Source organism: Chionomys nivalis, chromosome 5, assembly GCF_950005125.1.
Source record: "Chionomys nivalis chromosome 5, mChiNiv1.1, whole genome shotgun sequence".
NCBI classification, from domain to species: Eukaryota; Metazoa; Chordata; class Mammalia; order Rodentia; family Cricetidae; genus Chionomys; species Chionomys nivalis.
The window spans coordinates 47626820-47648752 of NC_080090.1; the positions used below are offsets into that span (position 1 = coordinate 47626820).

A 21933-nucleotide genomic window follows, 5' to 3' on the forward strand; every position below is an offset into this window, starting at 1 on the left:
TGGGCAGTGGTGATGCACAAACACCTTTAATTCCAGCACTCAGGAGGCAGAGGTAAGGGAACCTGTGTTGGAAGCCAGCCTGGTCACAGAGTAAGTTCCAGGACAGTCAGGGCTGCACAGAGAAACCTGTCTCCAAACCTCTCCTCCCTCCCCTGCAAAGAAAAAAAAAGGCAGCTTTATCAGCACTATCTCTGCACTGACTGGGGGATTTCTCATGACCTGCCCTTGGCAGACAAGGTCACTGGGCACAAACTCACTTGAGGGTCAACTGAATGAGGGCGTCGAGCTTAGCCAAAAGCCATTTCTGCCAAGCTATAAATGCTTTCTGATGCTGGGATGGAAGGGGCCGGAAGCTGGGTTTGGGGATCCCAGGGTTCGCTTGTCTTTCTCCCCTTTCCTGAAGTATGAGGTCCACCTCTGGCTTCCTCTTACCAGAATCAGTCTTGGAGCCAGCCTTGCAGCTTCCCAAGCGATGACCAGCTCCTAATTCAAGCACATAGCAGGCACTGTTTTTAGAAACAGGCTGAGTCCACTCAGTTCAGCTCCATCCCTTGTCTTAAAGAGGAAACTCATCGGCCCAAGCCACCTGGCCACATGGCCACTACCATTTCCGTGCATAAGTAAGTGTTCTTGAGAAAAAGCCAATCACACGAGCAACTTCTCTTGTTAGCATCGACTCCCCGGGTTTGCCATTTCAATTAAAACCTAACCCTCGGCATGGCCGAGGCGCCTTCATGTCTTTGGCTTTCCCAGGGTCTGGACTCTATCCTTACTACCACCCCTCCCTCTCTGTGGTCCTGCTCCACAGGGACCTCATCCCATCCAAGGTCATTCCCAGTTCAGGATCTCTAGACCTGCCACTCCAGCGGCCCAGAATGTTCTCCCATGTGTCTGTGAGTGGCTGATTGCCCACACTGGTCTCTGTTTAAATGCATTTGTTTGCCGGGATCTCCTCAATATACCTCTCCTATGAGCATGTGCCCCCTGGGAGAAGAGACGTCTCCATCATTGGTCTCACTTTAATGCCTACTTGAGAGCCTGGCACACAATGGGAAGGGACTCCATACTCTTTGCTGTCTTTAAATGCAAGAAATTCAACTTGTTCATCGTAGCCTCTCAGAGGGAATGCACAAGGATGGTCTCATCAATGGCCATACACTCTCCTCATCTATACAAGGCCACTGTAGCCTCGCTGCCAAACTGTCCCGTGTTGAACGATACCCACGAGAGACCCCTACTTAGAAAGAGATTAGTTCACAGCAGCCTTAAGGGGAAAGTAATTCAAAACATGAAAATGTATTCTACGTTGTATCTTAACATACGAGATCTCAGCTTTAGATGAATTTTAATGTTTACGAGCGAAAAAGCAAATAAATATTTACCAGTTGCCTTTTTTTTTTCTTTGCACTCATAACTTCACAACAGCTTAAATGAAAAAAACATTGTTGCTAAACGCCTTGCAGTCTGGCAACACGAGGGGTTTCTTATTAAGAGAAGCCCTTGCAACAGGAACAGCCCCTCATGCCACGGCTCCGGCACAGGCATCACAACGGCTCATTAAGGTCTGAGCATGTGACCGAGGGAAAACATTGCCTTCGGTGTCACAGCAAGTGGAGGCCGAACCAGCCATGCCTGCTTTCCCAGCTAGGGATGGGTAGTTCACGGAGCCACGCAGGACAGCCAGCCTGAGGACCGCTTGGGCTAGGACCATGGACTCCCCGGACTGGACATGTCCTCTTCCCTCACCTGAGGTGGGTCTCCATCCTCCCCAGAATTATCAGTCACAACACTGTGACCGTCTCTTCTATTACTCTTTGACAATCAAACATCTCTGTTGGGTAGTTTCTTTCCTGGCTTGCCAAAAAACAAAACAAAACAAAACAAAACAAAACAAAAAACCAACAACATAAAAACCATCTCAGCAGCTTGCTTTCCCAGGTCCCCATTACCTAACTCCCCGGAATGCGCTCTAGCTAGCTGCTGTCAATCATCTTTCCATGACACAGGCAAGGGGCTTCCCTGGCAGAACATCCAGCCTAGTGCCTGGCACAACGATGGCCACCCAGAAATAGACATGTTTGTGTTTGATAAATGACTAAGGAATAAGAATGTCTGCGTGGGCACAGGCACGTGTGTGAATGTGTGTGCCCACATGTGTACACGCCTGTGTGTCATCTGCATGTGAACGTGAAGACCCGAGAACCACCTTGGACCCTGTTCCTCGGGAGCCACCTATCTTGGCTTTTTAAGACAGCGTTTCTCACTGGCACAGAACACTGAAAATAGGCTAGGCTACCTGGCCACTGAGTCCCCGGAATCTGCCTGGTTCTGTCACCCCCGCCCCAGCGCAGGGGTTACAAGTGCATGTCACCATGCTTTGCTTCTCTTTAAACCTGGGTGTGGGGGCTCAGACTTCAGGCTTTCAAGGCAGGTGATTTACTTTTCCTTGGCTACCCACACCACCAGCACCCAGGACTAGAACAGAAATGACCAAATGTCTCAAAACCGGGGCCCACTTTCTTCACTTGGGTGTTTAGGGTGGAGTTCTTCTGAAGGAAAGGTGGAAGTACAAAGAAAGACTTACTCCAGCAAAGAGAATGCTTCTTACAGGATGAGAGAAGGAGGTGTGGTTGCAGGCACAGACACGCCAGGGATACACACAATCCCAAAGATATTATTACCTGCTCCCCCACCCCTCACCTCTCTGCCCCCCAACTTTTAGAAATAGGTCGAGTTTGCTCACGGACCCTCAAATGTGGACGAGCACCACCTACCTGGGTTAACAGTGATGAATTTGCTGTCCTCGGAAAATCGGTCCCCTCGGGACATAGGTTTCTTCGATGGCATTTCGGGCCTCCTGGGATCACTCCCTGAATAATGTTCCTCTGTGGCTGTTGGGGGCACTTGGGTGGCTGTGTCCTCATTGGGATCCAAGCCCGGGACAACATGGCCTGGCTGGTCTGTTGCAGGGCCAGCGTGGTCCTGCCCACGCCCAGGTATAGTCTGATGTCCCCCCTCCTCTGTAGTCCTGTGAGGGGAAGAAGGTGTGGGGGCAGGAGCAGTCCGGTTCCTCTCCTCCGCTGTATGGGTGGCCTCGCTCTTCTCCTTCCTCTCCGAGTCCTTCTCCCCCTCCTCCTCATGTTCCCGCTCTCCATCCTCACTCTCACTTTTCTCCTCCTTCTCCCCTTCCTCCGCACCCTCGCTGTCCTTGGTAGGAGCTGAGTCGCCATCAGGCCCGGGAGAAGCTAAGGCCTCAGTAGTGGCAAGGACAGGCCTCCCCGCCTGCTTGCTGGCAGCGGCTGCAGTAGGAAGGCGTGTGGGCCACACGGTACTGGGGAAGGAGGAGATGCCACCACCACCGAAGCCCAGGCCTGCCAAGAGCGTGCTGGTAACCACAGAGGCCACTGTAGCCTGGCTGCCACTGGAGGAAGGACCCATCCCAGTTGCCATGGAAACAAATGAGAAGGGGATGCCAGAGGATGTCCAAGTAGAAGAGCCGGAGCTGATGGGGGCCATGTCTGCTGAAGAGGCAGGAGAAGCTGTCGGCTGAAAGGGCCACCCAGGGTGTGGAGAAGGGCGGTGAAGGAAAAAGCAAGGCAGTATCAGTAATCAAGAACCAAAGTGAGGCCCCTCTGCAAAACCTCAGAATTTTAGCCATCATCCTACAGGTGTTCATAAATTAACCATGGCTAGTCCAGGGTAACCAAGTTTTATTTCAGTGGCTTTATAATCAGTTTGAATCAAGACATTAACTACTGTATTAAATTCAGCTTTTTACTGATGAAGCTCAGGGTTGGGCTAGATGGGGAAATATTAAATATTAAAACATTAAAAGTGCCTTAAAGATATGCAACAAAAAAGTCACAGAATGGCCAGATGTCCACCATTTGTGCACGTGCATGCATACGAAGATGGGGGCAAGAAGCAGAAGTTAATGCTTCAAGTCAATTTCTGCCCATGAGTATCTAGCTCTGAGATGTGGAGAACCACGAAATGGAGTTAACTCCACCCTCATACAGCGTCGCAGGCAGGCAGCAGACCCAGAGGGAAACAGCAGGCTCAGGTCAGCAGGCTTAGAAGCAGGTGCCACACTTGGACACGAGCTCTATAGAAACCTCTGCAGCTTCAAGCCGAGCGCAGTCCAGTCCCAGAGCCTTTCAGAGTGACTGCATTTGCCACAGCGCCACCCTGGGGCCAAGGCTTGCCACGCAGCCTGCTCTATGTGCAAAGAAGGTGCAGAAGTGAGAGAGAGTTTGGAGTTTAGCAAAGTGCGTGGTTGTTTGGCCAGAGGCAGGGCTGCTGAGGCCTAAGCTCAGCCTATCCTTTCCCAACACTCAACTGGACGGAGTGATGGTGTTACTCAGGGGAGACATCTTCTACCAAAACCAGGAGATGTCCTGGGATAGCACTCTAAGTACAGTCCTTATGATCTGGTGTAGAGAACCCAAAATTCTATCTCATCACTTATACAAGTCCAAAACAACAGTGGGAACATATTTTGAAACTTCACGCGACTTTAACATTAAAAAAGAAATCTAGCCGGGCGGTGGTGGCGCACGCCTTTAATCCCAGCACTCAGGAGGCAGAGGCAGGCGGATCTCTGTGAGTTCGAGACCAGCCTGGTCTACAAGAGCTAGTTCCAGGACAGGCTCCAAAACCACAGAGAAACCCTGTCTCGAAAAACAAAACAAAAAAAAAGAAATCTAGCCATTTAAGGACCATGGGTTCTAAAGCTCATTTCTGAAAGCCAAGTGCCACCAAACACAGAAAAGCCTGCTTAGCATTGACTCCTTGCCTTGCTCTGTATGACGAAGTGCCTATTCCTTTAACTCACCAAGCCTCAGTTTCTTCACCTGTAGAATGGGAGTAACGGTACTACCATCCTGGGCTTTCTGGATGCTGGGATGTGCCTAGTGAGTTTCCGACTGAGATTCTCCCCAGCACTGGTAATTTCTGATCAGTAGCTATGGGTTACGACATCTGGATTTTAGCATAAGTGGAGGGCTGGGGATGGAGTAATCCCTGTATCATATGATTCCAGGAAATCATACATAATTACAGATCTGGAAGATTTTTTATGATGACAAAATTATACAACAGAAGCCACTAATATTGCTGTCTCGCGCACTAGCTAAGACAGCAAGTGTCTCTGAACGCTCTGCGAGGACAGTTCAACAACATTATACTGACACCTTGTGGCAAGAGCTTTAACTGCATCCAAATTAACACCAGAGACCGCGTACCCAGCATTCTCCACTTACCACGCCTGTTTTCACAATCCTGGTCCCTTGGAATATTCTGGTAGTATTAGCTGAGGGGGGAATAAAAAAGAGGTTACAGTGTAAGCAAAACACAATGTATACATGTGCTTCCAATAAAATCCTACCTATGGACACACGAATCTAAACTACACATACTTTTCATGGCACAGAACAGTACCCCCTTGTACACTTTCCAACCATTTCAGTGTACGACGCAACGCGCTCCTGCGTCATGCGGACATGGTCAGACAATCGGGATCTAGCCAGCAGTTCCCGTCACAGGCAATTCATTTAAAACTTGCAGTTATTAGTGTTTTACTGAGACAGGACTTCAACAACAATAAGATGCCCACGACTGCAACGGACGGCTGTGTTATCGCTGCACCGAATGCCTGTCAAACTCCACTGACCTTCAGATGCATTTTCCAGGACTGTTGGGCTTCTGAGTTTCATCTATTTTTTTGGGGGGGGGGTCACCATTTCTCATCCTTGCAGTGATTTTATTATGTATCTTTACCTTATGACAGCTTACCATCTTCTCAGCTTTTATTACATTTATGCATGTATTCCTTCATGAGAAGGCAGGGAATGGTGTGTGTGTGTGTGTGTGTGTGTGTGTGTGTGTGTGTGTGAGATCAGAGGACAAGTTTGTGGAGTTGCTTCTCTTGTCCCATCTCATGGGACTGAGCTAGGCTCATCGGGTTTGACTGCAAGCACCTTCAGAAACTGAGCCATCCTGCCAGCCCAATGGTTCATCTTGTATTAGCTCCTTCACTGTGTCCTGCAATAACTCTATTGTGTTCCTCTCGCCGTGGACTGCCACGTGCTCCCTCCCTGCTTGCATCTGATAGGCTCCAAGCTATGCTCCACACAGTCACATCATTTTCTCTTCGCTGCACACCTGTCCCGTACTCTTTTCTTCGTGGAGTTCCGCTCTCCCACGCAGTCTCCATAAAAGATATGCCCAGTATATGTCAACTTGTATTAAGAGGCGAAGGATATAAAATTCAACACGTTAGCCAGTCTTAGTGTTTGATCCACTAATGTTCAGTTAGTTCATTTGCTTAATCACGCATCTGACCTCCCCACCATTCATCTTCAGAGCTTCCTCATCTTGCAAAATGCAACTCTGGGCATGAACCAACCAACTCAGTTCCTTTAATCTGGTCCCTGGGAGCCAACACCGGATGGTATTTTCTATCTCCGCGTGTGACTCCTCTATATTGTGCATATAAATGTAATCATGCCAATTTGTACTTTGGTGAGTGATGCATTTCACATGGCATAATGTCCGCAAAGGTCACCCCTGCAAAACAGGTACGGGCCAGAACTTCTTTACTTTTTTTTTTTTTAAATGTACAATAATATTCTCTTGTGCATCTCTACCGACTGTGTTTAGCCATTCATTTGCTGAGGAACATTTGGCTCCTGAATAACGCTAGACATCATAACTTATAATAGAAATATATCAGCCTTCTTGGGGTTATTTAATAAAACTAGAAAATTCTATATAAACTCAAGACCTGCCTTCTATACACACAGCCTCAAAACATTACCATTACCAAAAATGCCAATCAACCAAGCAAGTAACGTTATCTGCTATGCTTTTTACCTAATCTAGAAATGGCAAGGGCCCTACACAATTTTGTTTGCCCTATAATATTAAAAAGAAAAGACCCCAAAACCAACAACAACAACAAAACCACTGACTGTGTTATTAACTTTAGCCTATCACTCCTTTTCTTGGACACTTGGTATCTTGCTTTACCATATATGTCCCTCCACAGGCCCCATGGACACTTGAGTTCACAACCCCTGACCTAACGAAGCACACATTTTGTTTAAGCAAAAGTACAGTGTACAAAGAGAGAACTGGGAAGGCGGATCTACAATTCAATACAACTGCTTAGATTACAGGTCAAATAAAGAAGCTAAGGCTGCAACTCTAACCTGGGTCAAAATATACCCCAGACAGGCGTACACATCCTGCTTCCTTAACAGAAGATAAAAGGCTCCCAGGAGCCCTGTGGTCCATGCCCTTTAAAAGGGGGTCTGAGAAGACCAAGGGGTTCAGTACCCATTCCATCAGGCTGCTGGCTTTATTAGTCTTGAACAGTCTCTGAGATCTGATACCACTCTACCGTCGGATCGACTCAGTGATTTCTGAGAATGGCTGATGGTGATCGCTCCTCGACACGGCAGCAGCTCCAGGACCAACGGCTTGTCACTTGGTGCTTGCATTAAATGCACACATGCGTCACCGCAGCTCAGATTTGTTTAAAATATTATGACAAGTGTATATGACTTTAACTGATTCCCCTCTGATGGATTTTAGTTCTTAAGACCACCATGAGAAAGGATGTGCCCGGCGACTTTAATGCTCCGACGGAAGGCTCTGGAAGCCCCTTCCGTTACTGACTGCTGAGCACTGTACAGTGGCTAGCGCAGCTGCCCATCAGGCCTGTTGTCAACATGGAAGACTTTTTGTGGGGAGTGACAGGGTGGTTCACAGCTGTCCATGCGCCACGGAGCTGAGATTATAAGAACACAGAACTCCACTCAGTAGCTTAAATGATTTACTTCAAGTTGATTGCTCTCTGAATATAACTTCCCCATTTATAAAACCAAACCAAACCACAATTATAGGTCACGCTCCCCAACAAACAAACACACACAAAACCCTACATGATAAACTCTCCCAGGATGTCGGGGTGAAGCAGCCGAAGTGGCGACACTCTGTAAGGGGAGCCACACCACAAATGTCGCTTGCTATGAGGGCTGCTAATACATGTATCACAGTGGCTGAGTACAGTTATTAGTATCTTAGCATTTATTCCACTTTATTAATTTATTTACTTATTGTATGTGCCTGTGGTGTATACCTGTGCATGTCACAGCATGTACATGCCATGGGCACACGCTTTCAGGCCAGAGATCCACTTTCTGTCATCATGTTGATGCTGAGATCAACCTCAGGTCTGTAGGCTGGGCAGCAACTGTCTTTACCAGTGGAGCTGCTTTGCCAGTCCAATGCTTTGGCATATTATATGGGTCATAAATACAGTTATAATCACTGTAAAGAATACTTCATGTGAGTTCTTATGCTCCCAAATCTGATAGAAATTTATTTCTAAAAGCAGTTACAGAAAAAAACAAAATAAAACAAAACAAAAAAAAACCTCTCTGGAATTCCTGAAGGTCCTGTTTTTGTTCTTAAACCTTGAGTCTACATAGGAGGTGAATTCTGCACCTTGCTCTCTCTTGCTCCGAAGCAGTGGGGAAAGGCTGGGCAGAAAAAGCAGTGGGCTGACCTTGATGAGGGTGCGGGTTGGTTGGCACACGGCTTTCATGGGTGGTGTGGGGAGGTGCGAACCAAGGATCTGCTCCTATTCAACACATGGGGGCCAATGCCCTGCACACAAGGAGCCAACGGTCTGAGCAGAGACGCAGACCGTGTGCAGACACCAGTCATTCTCAACAAGCCACTGTGGCCAGACATTTAAGATGTTCCCTATTTGAATTTATACCTGATGGGGCCTTTTCGGAATAGCGCTGTTACAAACCTTTAATTTTTCAGAGGCCAGGCAGCCCAGGACTATTAATCAAAGGGGACATTTCTGCAGCTCCCAGGCTCTTGGTCCAGGCAACGAGAGGCGTAATCATGATTTATGGGGCTGAAGTTTCAAGGCCTGGCCGCAGCAAGCTCCCAGACCGGCGGACCTTCTCCCTCCCCTTGCCTCACACAGACCCTGCCACGGCCCAAGGAGCCTGCTCAACATGGAATAATGCATTTTTGTAAATGTGTGGACACAGATTTATGAAAAAATTGAAACTATGGTAAACTTTAGTTAATTTTTAACAGAAGGATGAAATCATTAGCCAAGACTGTTTAAATGATGCACGTACATTCCAGTTCCTTGGAAGAAATCAATGCTGGAGGACTTCCCCCCTTGGGTTCATAGTTTCTTTCTTTCTTTCTTTCTTTCTTTCTTTCTTTCTTTCTTTCTTTCTTTCTTTCTTTCTTTCTTTCTTTCTTTCTTTCTTTCTTTCGACAGAGTTTCTCTGTAGCTTTGGTGCCTGTCCTGGAACTAGCTCTTGTAGACCAAGATGGTCTTGAACTCACAGAGACCCGCCTGCCTCTGCCTCCCGACTGCTGGAATCAAAGGCGTGCACCACCACTGTCCGGCTATCATTTATTATTTTTAACCAAACCTAACAAAGACTGAAACTTTCTGAACGCTCCCATGATGATCAAGTGACTTCAGGTACTGGAGGATTTGGATGTCACCATTTCTGGGTGTGGAATGCTCATCTGGTACAGCCTAGACAAGCACTTCACAGTGACACACCAGGAGTTGTTGGTCCATAGTCCTGTGATTTATGCTACACTGATTATTTAAGGCACACTGGTATTAGCGTACAATGGCCCCCATGGATGCGCCTGCCTGTAAAGGCTGCCCGTTTCTTTGGAGTGGCAAACAGCAGCCCTGAGAAGACAAACAACACATGTTCTCTGCATGGCACAGCTGATGACTGCGGGCTGGGACCTGCACCCTCCTGGCAGAGCCCAGCTCCACCTTGGCAGTCTTCAGCATTTAACGTGCCTGTCAGTCACTAGGGCCATCTTGCTAGAACTCACGTTGCTAGGCCCCAATGTGAGGGTTTGTGAGCGTGCAGAGCTCAGAGGCTTCAGATGGTGCTGGTGCAACCTGCCCACGTGACTTAAAGGGTCTGCGATTTTACACGCATTTTTTTAGGAGGAAGTCCAGATGTTTAATCTGATCCAACAACTCGGAAGCTAAGGATCAGGTGAGTATGGTCTCTGTTGCAGAAAGTCACGGCAGAGGAAAATGGGGTAACACTGGCCTGGTGTGCAGGCTTTTCACCTGACAGGCAGAAAGCTGTGGCCTTGAAGAAGTAAGCAGCCTGAGCGGCAGGAGTCTCTGCGGAGCCCGAGGCCGAGTTTCCTGATAGATTTAGTTTCTCTTATCAAACTATATTCATAAACTAAGGACCATAGGTGACTGCTGATTTCTGTAAATAATACTAGGATTAAAATGGGGCAGAAAAAAAAGATCATGTCCCACCATTACTTCTATAATTTTTTGTTATTATTATATTTTTATGATAGAGAGTGAACCTAAGCCTCGTGGATGTAACCACATGCTTCACTACTAAGCTACAACCGGTCTGATCTATCTATCTATCTATCTATCTGTCTGTCTGTCTGTCTGTCTGTCTGTCTGTCTGTCTGTCTATCTGTCTATCTGTCTCCTGTCTGTCTGTCTGTCTGTCTGTCTATCTATCTATCGTTCTAATATTTCTGGAGTTTGAGATGGCTCACTTGCTGCTCTTGTAGAGGAGCTAGGTTCGGGTCCTAGCACTTACATGCAGCTTACAGGTGTCTCTTGCAGCTCCAGGTTATCTTTACATTCCCCTGGCCTTACTCATGAGTACCGCATGCATGTGGTGCATATACATGCGTGAAGGTAAAACACGTATGCCGACAAAATAAAATAAGTTAATAAAATAAGATTCCAATATTTCATTCATGAAATCTTTGTACTGATAGCTTTCTAGAAAAATGACTCCATTAAATGCATGAAGGCAAAGTTCCATTTGGTTCATCCTCAGTTTGGCCCTAGACCCACCTCAGGCAGCACAGAACACAGATCTCCAGACTGGGAAAGACTTTTCTGTGTGGCTTGCAAACTGGAAGGACAAATTTTCTATCTTGGGTTAGGTGGTGGTGGCACATGCCTTTAATTCCAGCACCCAGGAGGCAGAGATTTCTGTGAGTTTGAGGCCAGCCTGGTGTACAGAACTAGTTCCAGGACAGAGAGCTGTTACACAGAAAAACCTGGTCAGAAAATACCAAAATTAATTAATTAATTAATTAGAAAAAAATATGTATCTTGGGCTCCAGTTCTTAAAAGGCAAAGATCAGTCCTGCTGGATATCTAAGTAAGAGGCTATGGCAGGAATCAGGAGACCACACCATCTGACATAGCTTGAAACATGAGGCACGACTGGAACACATCAATAAAGCCATGTAAAGATAGCCCTGCTTTCCCTCTCCTTCTATCGGCTTCTGAGACCCCCAACCTAAATGACCAGAGCTCCCTGAATACGGCTTACACCCTCTATGAATCAAGTCCCTGAGGAAAGAAGCTGCATTCGGGACAGTGGGAGTCACGAAGACAATAACCAGCCTTACCTTGAAAGAGCATCGTCTGACTGAAGTCACTGCGCATGTCATTCCGACACACGGCCTGTACTCGGAACAGGTAAAGGCTATCAGGTGACACATGGCTAATAGTGGCCTTCTGCAGGGGAAGGAAGAGAAGGTACCAAGTTGGTTCTGAGCTCACAGATGTGGTCCATCCAAAAACAAACCTGGGCATCCCAGAGTCCCGACGGTTGGCTTTCTCTAGAGACTGCTTAGGAATAACCTTGTGGGGGAAATCTGTTTCAACACTAAAGAATTACCAGCAACTGGTTCATAGCTTGGGACAGGTCTTGAGCCTTTCTGCTCTCAAAGCCCCGACGACTTCTGTCATTATCACTAAACATCAGAAATTGTAATTATTATCCACAACCACCTCCACAGTTATTAAACAAAAGCTCCAGAGCCGTGTCAGTTTTAGAAAATTAGCAAAAAATTCTCTGCCTGGATGGTTTTCTTCTTCTTGTTGTTGTCTAAAGCCCTCCGCACAAAGAACAAGATCAACAGACTTACAAGACGTAACTTTGCCACAGGACTCTCTAGCTGTGTGGCCCTGAAACATGCACTAAATGTCTTCTGGCTTCTGCTAGTATGGGGCAGGCACAGACACCTAACAGGGCTGTGTAACACAGGCCAGGCAAGCTTTGCTCTTGGGAACACTGAAAAGAGCAGCAGCCAGAACCAGCAAGCTATGGCCTGCATTCAGATCCAGCAGGCTATCTCTTACTGTCACACAGGCATAGCCATTGTTTGTCTGGTTGTGGTTGTGTGTGTGTGTGTGTGTGTGTGTGTGTGTATGTACTCTATATGGTTACTTACACTTGAACACTGACAAGCTACAGCCTGCATGCTAGATCAGGCAGGTCATCTGTTATTATAAAATTTCATTGGCACACAGACAAGGTCATTGTGTGTGCATGCACGCATCTGTGCACGCGCGTGTATTCACTTTCACTGAGACATTAAGAAGGTTAAGATGTTTCGACAGACTATATGACCTGAAAGCCTAAAATAATTACTGCCTGGCTCTTTCTAGAAAAATGTTTGTCAACTGTCATGAGACATCACGAGTCACATCCTGAACACCACTCCTCAATGCGTCCTCTCCGAACCAGTATGAATGGGACTACTATGAGGGTTCTTCTGGCACAGCCACCATAATCCTCTAGTTTGGTATTAGCATGTGGTCATGGCAACACTGGTTGCTATCACTGGGAACAACTTCCAGATGGGAATGGGGGGAGGGGTTAAGTGCTGTGGGATAATGCTCTTGTACACTGTAGAGATTTGCCACTCATACTGGTTTAATAAAACACTGGTTGGCAGGAAGTATAGGCAGGGTGACCAGATTAAGAGAATTCTGGGAAGAGGAAAGGCAGAGAGTCAGTCACCAGCACAACACAGAGGAAGCTAGATGAGAACTCCTCACTGAGAAAAGACACCAAGCCATGTGGCTAAACAGACAAAATTATGGGCTAATTTAAGTTGTAAGACCTAGTTAATAATAAGCCTGATCTAACAGGCCAAACGGTTTATGATTAATATGAGCCTCTATGTGTTTCTTTGGGACTGAACAGCGTCAGGACTGGGCAGGACAGAAACCTCTGTCTGTCACGTTCCTGAGGCTTTACTCCATTCTCTTAGGAAAGGCCTTGAACACCAACACAGGGTTGCAATGAATTTGTGGGACAAGGAGGCTGGCCAAGCCTTGCAGTAACTGTGAGCTAGAGGAGGGCACTCTCCTGAGTCAGCACTCAAGGCATGTGGCAGAAATAAGAAACTTAATTTTGTGTGTCTCAATAGGAACAAAAAAGCCTCTATGAATCCCTGTGAAATGGAACATGCTGTCAAAGCAGAGTCTTGTGCCCATCTTGCTTTCTGAATTCAATTTATGCCTTGTTCCCTGAACCTCTGCCCCATCTTCTAATCAAGAGCAAAATCTTCACTTCATCTAGATGGAATTTACTAGAATTCACTCCAAGCCAGCGTCTCTTCCTCCCTGCGCATATAATTATTTTCCACTTAGAACAAGAAACAGAAGGGGCGTCTAGATGATTTCCGCAGATTAATTCAGGCCTGACTTCAGGAAGGGAAGGATTCCCTGATGGACCCCCGTGCAAAGGTTAAGGCACACCATGACCTTGGGTGCCTTCCAGTACAGTCCTCTCCAATTTCACGAAGCTCTGTGTTCCCTGATGTGACCCAGATAACAATATCTGGTAGGGGAATTGAAAAGATAAATGACAATGGAGCAAAAGAATCTTCATCTAAAGGAATATGAAAAGTATTATTCTATGACTGATTGAATGAGCACCGAGGACTTTCTATTGGGAGAAAAAAAAAGTGGCAAGTCATTAAGAGTCCCACTCTGAGGAGAAGCATTTTCCATGTGCATATACAATTACAGGCTTCATTATTCTGGGGCCTCCTTTGATTAACAATAAAGCAGCAAGGCTTTCAAACTCACGTGTGTCACTTTGAGTTTCTTAAAGACTCATGCGTGTTGAACGGTTTACAATGAGGGAGAAGAGCTTCTGCAAGCAGATGCCCAAAGGGCCTTGCTGGGCATCTGAGGCCAGATACTCATGTACATTTAAAAGAGATGTTGGCTTTGGTCTGTGTGGCCAACATGAGGTCAGATTATGTCACAGCAGCTCCAACAGAACAGAGTGTAAAGCACCCTGGGCTCTGGAGTTCATCAGGCAACAAGAATATATACTGACACGTGAGACAGATGACACGTGAGGGACCGTGAGGACTGTGGCCAGCAGCAGGCAGAGTTGTGTGCAGAAAAGACGAAGCAGTGGAAGCAGACGTAGGGTAATTGTGAGAGGTAACACTCAAACGCACTTAGTGCCATGACCCGCAGTGCACTTATGTGACGCACCTAATGCATATAACAACCTGATTGGAAGGAAAGGGCTTGCTTGGGATGAATGAAAAGCAGCCAGTTTAAAAGGGAAAACCAGGGTGTGTGATATGTCCGGGCATCTGCATGTCGCAATATATGTGTGGAGGAAAAAGACAACATCAGGGGTGGTCCTTACTTTCCATCTCCCTCGAGACACGGTCTTGTCCACTATTCTGATGCCAGGCTAGCTGGTCTGCCAGCTTCTCGGGGCTCTCTGTCACCATCTCCTCTCTCCCTATAGGAGGAGATGCGCTCTCTGTGTACCATCAGAGTCCTCGATCCCAGGGGGCCTTACCAAGTCCTTGTCGCTGTCCTTAGTAAAAGTCTTCTCTTTCTCATCCTCATTCTTGGTCCAGCTATAGGAGATCATGTAATTCATGATGGGCGGATGGTAGATGGTTTCTGGTTGGCTCCAAGACACCTGCAGCGCTGTCTGGTTCAGAGGCTGCACCTTCATGTGGACGGGTGGAGAGCTGCAGACTGGAGACACAGGTAAAAATGAATGGGCGGCAGCATCACCTGCCACTCAAACATCTACCCCTTGACTCCAGGAAACGGTTCTCAGGAAGTATGTACCCCCAACCACCCACACTCTCTTCAGTTATTCCTTCCTGTCTTCATTTACTTATGCACCCATTGCATGGGTGTGTGCACATACATGTGGACACATATATGTGCATGTGTGCACACAAGTATGCACCCGCATGTGTGAAATGTGTGGAGGAGGAGGACGACCTTGTTGTCCTTTCTCCGGCGTCATCCATTTTTGAGACAGTGCTTCTCACTGGCCTGGAACTTTCCAAGAACAGGGCCACCTGCTCAGCGCTGAGGTCCCAGGCACTGGAATTTTCACCACACCTGGCAATTTTTTCTATTTTTAAAAGGTGGGTTCTGGAGTTCAAACTCGGGTCCTCATGATTGCAAGGTGAGCATTTTGTTAACTGAGCCATCTCCCCATCTCTTTTTATTTTTTGAGACATAGACTTGCTATATAGTCCAGACTAGCCCATAAGTTGCACGTGCATGCACACACACACACATACACTGTTAACTAAGTAGACACTCTGGTACTTCAGCCTTAAATACTCTGGCCTGCAGTTTTTAAGAACAACAACATTCTCTCATCTAACCTTACAGCCATTATCCTACCTAAAAAAAGCAGCAGTCAGGTTAACAGGATTATCTCATACAATGTCCATATTCAAACTTGTCCCCTTGTCCTCAGGATCACTTAAAGCTAAGCTTCTCATGTTACCCTTTATTAATAAAGCTTTCTCCTGACTTGCTCTCAGGAAAGACTCTTTGAGGAAGCCAAGACAATGGACTGGATGACTATCCAACTAACTACAGTTGCATATGAAATTTTATTGCAAACAGATCAACACATAAATTCAATGCAGTCTTTAAAATAACTTTAAAGCAAAGGCACCCACAAAAAAAGATGGCTTCCTCCAAGGGTCAGTGTGTCTTTCCATCCGTGTAGCTGGAAAGCTTTAGGAGATGCGATGGAGCCACATCTGTCCAGGGCCAATTCACTACAGTCTTGACAGTTGTGGATCAGTCTGCAGAGGGGTGACTGGGGTACTTGCTGCTCTTGAAGGTGTCTAGTGCTACACAGTCGAGAGCACCACGCTTCTCTTCACTGGCACAGCCAAACTTGTCCCTGGACCTAAGCAAATTCTCCTCGGGGCCGATTTCCCTCAGTCACCAAGGGGAGATGAAGATATCGGAAGAACTGCCTATGTAAGGTTGGTATTGGACACAGGTCTGGACAGATATCAGGAAGGAAAATGCCACTGTCTTGTAAGCTCTCAAGAGAAGGCAGAGACTCTGCTGGGGGCTGACTTCCTTGAAGAAGGCCCCTTCAAGTGAGTGCTGAGCAAGACTACCTGGGTGGGGTTGGGGAAGAAGCGAAGTCCTCAGAAGTGACCCAGGAGCAATAGTCCAGGTTTGAGAAGCCTGGAGAACCAGATTAAAATTCAGGCCTTTCTCCCAGAAGCACCTGGAAACCACTGGAAAAGTCTCAGGCCAGACATCAAGGTGAAGTTGTTCTGACAAAGACTCACTGGTCCCACCAAAGCAGAGGTCCCAAGAGGGAGGGCTGTCCAGAGGCAGGGGCACAGCTTTGTCTGCATGTTAGGGTAGGTTTGTGACTGGGCTAGTGGCAAGTCCAAGGCTGTATGTGCCAAACAGAGCACCGAGAGACACACACCTCTTTTCCCACCCCAGACTCCCAAACCTAAGGCTGCCTCTGAAGCCAATGGTCACCCTCCCACAGACAGGCATGGCTGGCTTTGGCTGTAGCCCTGCCTGGCAAGAGGCTCCTTGTCTCTGTTGGAGAGATGTGCTTGCGTGGCTTCAAAAGGAAGAAGTGGGGATTGATTCTCACTTCCCTAAAGAATGCGCCCCCTCTACCCCGAGGAATGGGTACCAAGCCACCATGCATTTCCCTCCAGAGCAGAGATTTCAAATACAGACTATGAAGACTGTTGGGATGGCCAAAGGTGACATAACAGAATAAGAACACTAGGGGGCGACAAGGTACTGCCTTTAAAGAGTTCAACTTACTAGGTTTCTGTTTCTCAAGACCAAACAAAGGGAGGGGGGAAATGAGCAGAGAGCCATCCTTCTTAACACTGGCAGTGAGGCCAGGTTTATCTACTGGGAATATTCTATACGCCACAAAGATGACCTAATTTCCACATCTCTCACCTCCCACTACATTCTTATTTTCCTTATGTTCTTAAGCCATTAACTCCCCTGCCGCAATTACTGGCGAGCTGTCAGGGGCACGTCTCTCCGGCAGTGACATCACAGTGACATAAATACCCTCAGCACCCACATGCACCATGCTTATTTATTTTTCCTTTTTTTGAAACGAAAACGTCTGGCCTTTTCTATGTAGATGAAGATGACTCATGTTTTCTTGAAATATATAGTACACAAACGTAAGAGGAAGTTCTGAGATTCACCCCAAATGTTACTGTAACCTCAGACAACCGTTGCGAACATCCTAGAATCCAATGTCTGGTAGATTATCTACCTCTTTCTGCATAGATCAAAGAGGATTACACATAATTTGATGTAAGGGAAAAAAATGAAATAAGAAAGAGCTGGACGTGGTCATGCATGCCAACCAACACAGACATCCTCAGGATGAGGCAGGAGATTCTCAGGTCTGAGACCAGGCTAAGCAGCACAGCCAGACCCTGTCTCAAAAGCCAAATGAAGCAAAATTCCAAACAGACCAACAAGAACAGAGGCATAAGGTCTGTAGGTAAGTGGATGTCGTAGCTAGTCGCTTGTGCCTATAATAAATGGAGTTTAGACGCCACTGCTTTGAGTGGAGAGCACAGAATCCCCCATCAGTTACAAACTACAGAACTAAGCTCTCAGGGGAGAGAACCACCTACTAGCAAAGGGTTTCTCTAGCTAAGGGGTCACTCTAGATCCATCCTTGCCCTGGACTGCCCAAGACCAAAGGTAAGAAGATGTTGCCCGAGGGGCCCACCTCCCAACAGTGCCTGGCTTGGAAAAAGTGCAACAAGGACAGAAGTTTCTTTCCATTCTCTACTCCCAAGCTTGCTTCCCATCTTCTGAGACAGCGGGTTTCTGAACATGGGGGATGCGGTGGGGCTGATGTGGAAGAATGCTCTGCACAGGAGCACTGTACCAAAAGAACCAAGGATAGAGCCTGTCATTCTTATCTATACAAAAGGGCAGATAGGAAATATTTTTGGCTTTGCAAGTCACGTGGTCTCTCTTGCCTTCAAAGCACAAAGCAGCAGAGGCAGTGAGAACGTGAGCTTGGCTGTGCCCAGGAGAACGCACACCGTGGTGTTAAATTTCAGCTTTGGATGATTTCTGTGGGTCTCACTCTTGGCTCTTCTGTGCTGCTTGAAGGCATTAACATTCTGTTTATGTCACACAAACTTTGGTGGTGGGCGAGGTGTCCCCCATGCAGAGGAACACATCTGTTTGTATGCCCGGCACAGCTCACAGGTGGCTTCTCCACAGAGCTTAGACCCTTGGCAGCACTCACCTTGAGTTACCCTGCCGCTTCACAGGCTATCTGGAACAATCGGCCTTCCCCACTAGAGTACAGTGTGGTCAGTGCCTCTTGGGTCATGCTCCATACACTGCCTGAGCCATAGCAATGGCTGCTGTGCGTATGTATCTGAACAGCGAGCAAGCTGATGGTACATGGCGTAAGATCCCTAGTGCGCAAGTCTGTGTGATCGACTGGACCTCCGTTTCCAGCCTCCCAGGTTTCCACCTGCTCCTCACTTGTCTGTATTTGGCCAGCTCTGCTCCAGCCTTGCTGGTTGTCTGCCTTCAATACCATGTCCTTCCTTACCACCTGCTCACTCCCTACGCTTCTGCCTGAGCTGTGAGGACCTCAGGGAGGGGAGCACATCACTGTTCACCAGGTTCCTGGGCACAGGCAGATTTCATCCTTGATGAGAAAAGAATTTGCTCCAAAGTGCTGTTTCTAAAAGACTCCCATCTACAAAATCAGTCCATTCCTGCGGCCACATCCAGGACTTCTACTTGTACAGAGATGCTGTCTACTCAGCAAGGGGATGCTTGCTACTCAGGAAACGCATCCTGTCCACAGAAGTGGTAAGCCCTAGTCCAGGCTGAGGGAGACGGAGAAGGCCTTGTGCCTGTGCCTCTAGGAAACCCTCGCATCAATGAGGTCTCCCTTCCAAGCCCAGGAAGGAATTGGAAGCCATGCACGCTTTCATGGAAGAGTTTGGAAAAACTGGCATATTGAAGCGTGGGATGCTGGCTCTTGTCTTCTGTTGTCTCTTTAACTGTATGATGGGACACTATTGGGTACTGGCTTCCTCATAGGATTGGGTGAGTGTGACGGGAATGTTGCACCCTCACAAAGTTGGGGTGAGTGTGACTGGCACGCTGTAACCTCTTGGGCTGGGGTGACGGGCACACAGTAAGTGAACTACAATTGCAAGCCTCAGGCCCACTGGACATTCAGGCCCCATAACCTTTACTTATAAGTCTGATGTTTAAATCGGGTGAGCTAGAAGAGCGGAGAAATGATCTCCTTTAGACTATAGGTGTGTTCACGTTTGCCACAGTTCAACCACACCCTACCGCTCCTACACAGCCCGCTCATCCTCAGCTGCCTGAACCCTCAAAGCCAGCAGTGCAGCACAGGCGCCTATTTTCACATCCTTCCTTCCTACTGCCACCACCCCAAACTGGGATCTTTTGGCACATCCCTTTGAATAAAAATCAAAGCCTTTTAACCACACAGGAGGTGCCCCACCCGGTTCTAAACAAACATCCCCTGTGAGGTGGCTCTGATAGCAGCCCTTCCCTTCCCAGGGTCTGATGACAGGCTCGCTGAGGACTGATGGCTCTTCAGGTTTCCAGGAGGACACTCCCTCGCAGCACTGAGGACCCCTGCTTTGACTCTGAATACCCTTTAATTACGATCCCGGCTTTCGTTAAATAACGAAGAGGCTTCCGGCTGAGCACACGAGGTCCTCTGATTTTACAGCAGTGTCAAGGATATTTCCCCAGTGGTCACAAAAGTCAATCTAAGTCTCTCCTGACCCCAGCCCTGCTCATTTTGTGCCGCAGGTAAGCTACAGGGACAGCTCTGATGAAAGTCAGTGTAACCCCCAAGTGTCTGAGGCTGTTTGAGTAAACAGCTACTCCAGGGATCTCTTCTTAAAGCCCCCACCACTTCTGAGTGTCACATCTGAGACGAGAGGCCAACTGTGGATCAGTGTGAGACATAGATTGCTCAAACACAGCACTTGGGCAAGGGCTTACTTTACATAATGCTATCCAGGGCAACCGAATCCACCCCAGGGGTGCTACCATGCAACATGGGGAGACACAACACTCCAGCAGGAACCCTCAAATGCAGGGAACTTTTCAGAGACCTGGCTTGAGGAAAGGGATCTGGTATTGTATCAGAGTTCCCACAGCAGACCACACAAGATGAAAAACAAAACAACAAAATCCCAAACTCCTAGAATCTTGCTGCCTCATAGCATCACCTCCCTTTCCTCCCCGTCTGAGAGCTCATGAAGGGCACGACACTCTATAGAAGGTACAGAGGCTGGGGGACAGCTTAAAATGACCATAGCTTCTGATGTGACTTGCATTCCCATCATCCAAAGACCAGGGTGTGAGGGCTGCCAGCTGCCACTACAGGCTGTCCGCGGGCAGGCTCTACACTCATCTCTGATAGTCCATGCAGGCACAGTGACTGAGCCCAGGAGGGGCTTATCCATTCATACCAAAGACTCCATGACCCAGAGAGGATGAGCCACTGAGCAGAGCGTGAGACACAGTAGGAGGATTCAGATGAGATGAGTCAGCCTGATTTGAACCTGGCAGAGGGACAGTAAAGCAGCTGTGCTTGTTCTCCTGCTCCCTGCTTATCCCCTTGACATGATGGTGATAAAGACATCGGAACATTGCTCAAACTGCCAAGGGGTGAACAGTATCCCCCGTGGGGGCACCATGCATCAGTATTAAAGACTAAGCACTGGCTTCTTCCAGGGCTAACAACACTTGGTCCAAAAGGTCCTTTCTCTTCCATGCGCCCCTTCAGGCGCCTTTTCTTTCTTTTTTTTTTTTTAATTTATTTATTTATTAAAGATTTCTGCCTCCTCCCCGCCACCGCCTCCCATTTCCCTCCCCCTCCCCCAATCAAGTCCCCCTCCCTCGTCAGCCCTAAGCAATCAGGGTTCCCTGCACTGTGGGAAGTCCGAGGATCACCCACCTCCATCCAGGTCTAGTAAGGTGAGCATCCAAACTGCCTAGGCTCCCACAAAGCCAGTACGTGCAGTAGGATCAAAAATCCATTGCCTGTTGAGTAGTACTCTAATATGTATATATTCCATACTTTCTTCATCCATTAAAAAACAATGACTTCCTAAATTTTGCAGGCAAATGGACGGAAATAGAAAACACTATCCTGAGTGAGGTGAGCCAGACCCAAAAAGAGGAACATGGGATGTACTCACTCATATTTGGTTTCTAACCATGAATAGGGGACGTTGAGCCTATTATGCATGGTCCTAGAGAAGCTAATTAAGAAGGTGAGCCCAAAGAAAAACATTTAGGTGATGAAAGGAGACAGAGACAAAGACCCACATTGGAGCAACGGACTGAAATCTCAAGGTCCAAATCATGAGCAGGAGACAGAGCACGAGCAAGGAACTCAGGACCGCGAGGGATGCACCCACACACTGAGACAATGGGGATGTTCTATTGGGAACTCACCAAGGCCAGCTGGCCTGGGTCTGAAAAAAAGCATGGGATAAAACCGGACTTGCTGAACATAATGGACAATGAGGACTACTGAGAACTCAAGAACAATGGCAATGGGTTTTTGATCCTACTGCACGTACTGGCTTTGTGGGAGCCTAGGCAGTTTGGATGCTCACCTTACTAGACCTAGATGGAGCTGGGTGGTCCTTGGACTTCCCACAGGGCAGGGAACCCAGATTACTCTTAGGGATGATGAGGGAGGGGGACTTGATGGGGGA

The 21933-nt window shown here is 47.6% G+C and overlaps 1 protein-coding gene across 2 annotated transcripts in view; it reads right to left on the bottom strand.

The window, feature by feature from the left end:
* The window catches only part of Ptprg (protein tyrosine phosphatase receptor type G), a 683229-nt gene that overhangs the window by 86439 nt on the left and 574857 nt on the right, over positions 1-21933 (bottom strand). For both annotated transcript variants that reach the window (XM_057769291.1, XM_057769290.1), the window contains exons 9-12: positions 14694-14878; positions 11479-11587; positions 5262-5311; positions 2775-3546 (exon numbers count right to left, since the gene is read on the bottom strand). In XM_057769291.1, coding sequence (XP_057625274.1) covers positions 2775-3546; positions 5262-5311; positions 11479-11587; positions 14694-14878 — 1116 coding nt within the window. The remainder of the gene's footprint in view (positions 1-2774; positions 3547-5261; positions 5312-11478; positions 11588-14693; positions 14879-21933) is intronic.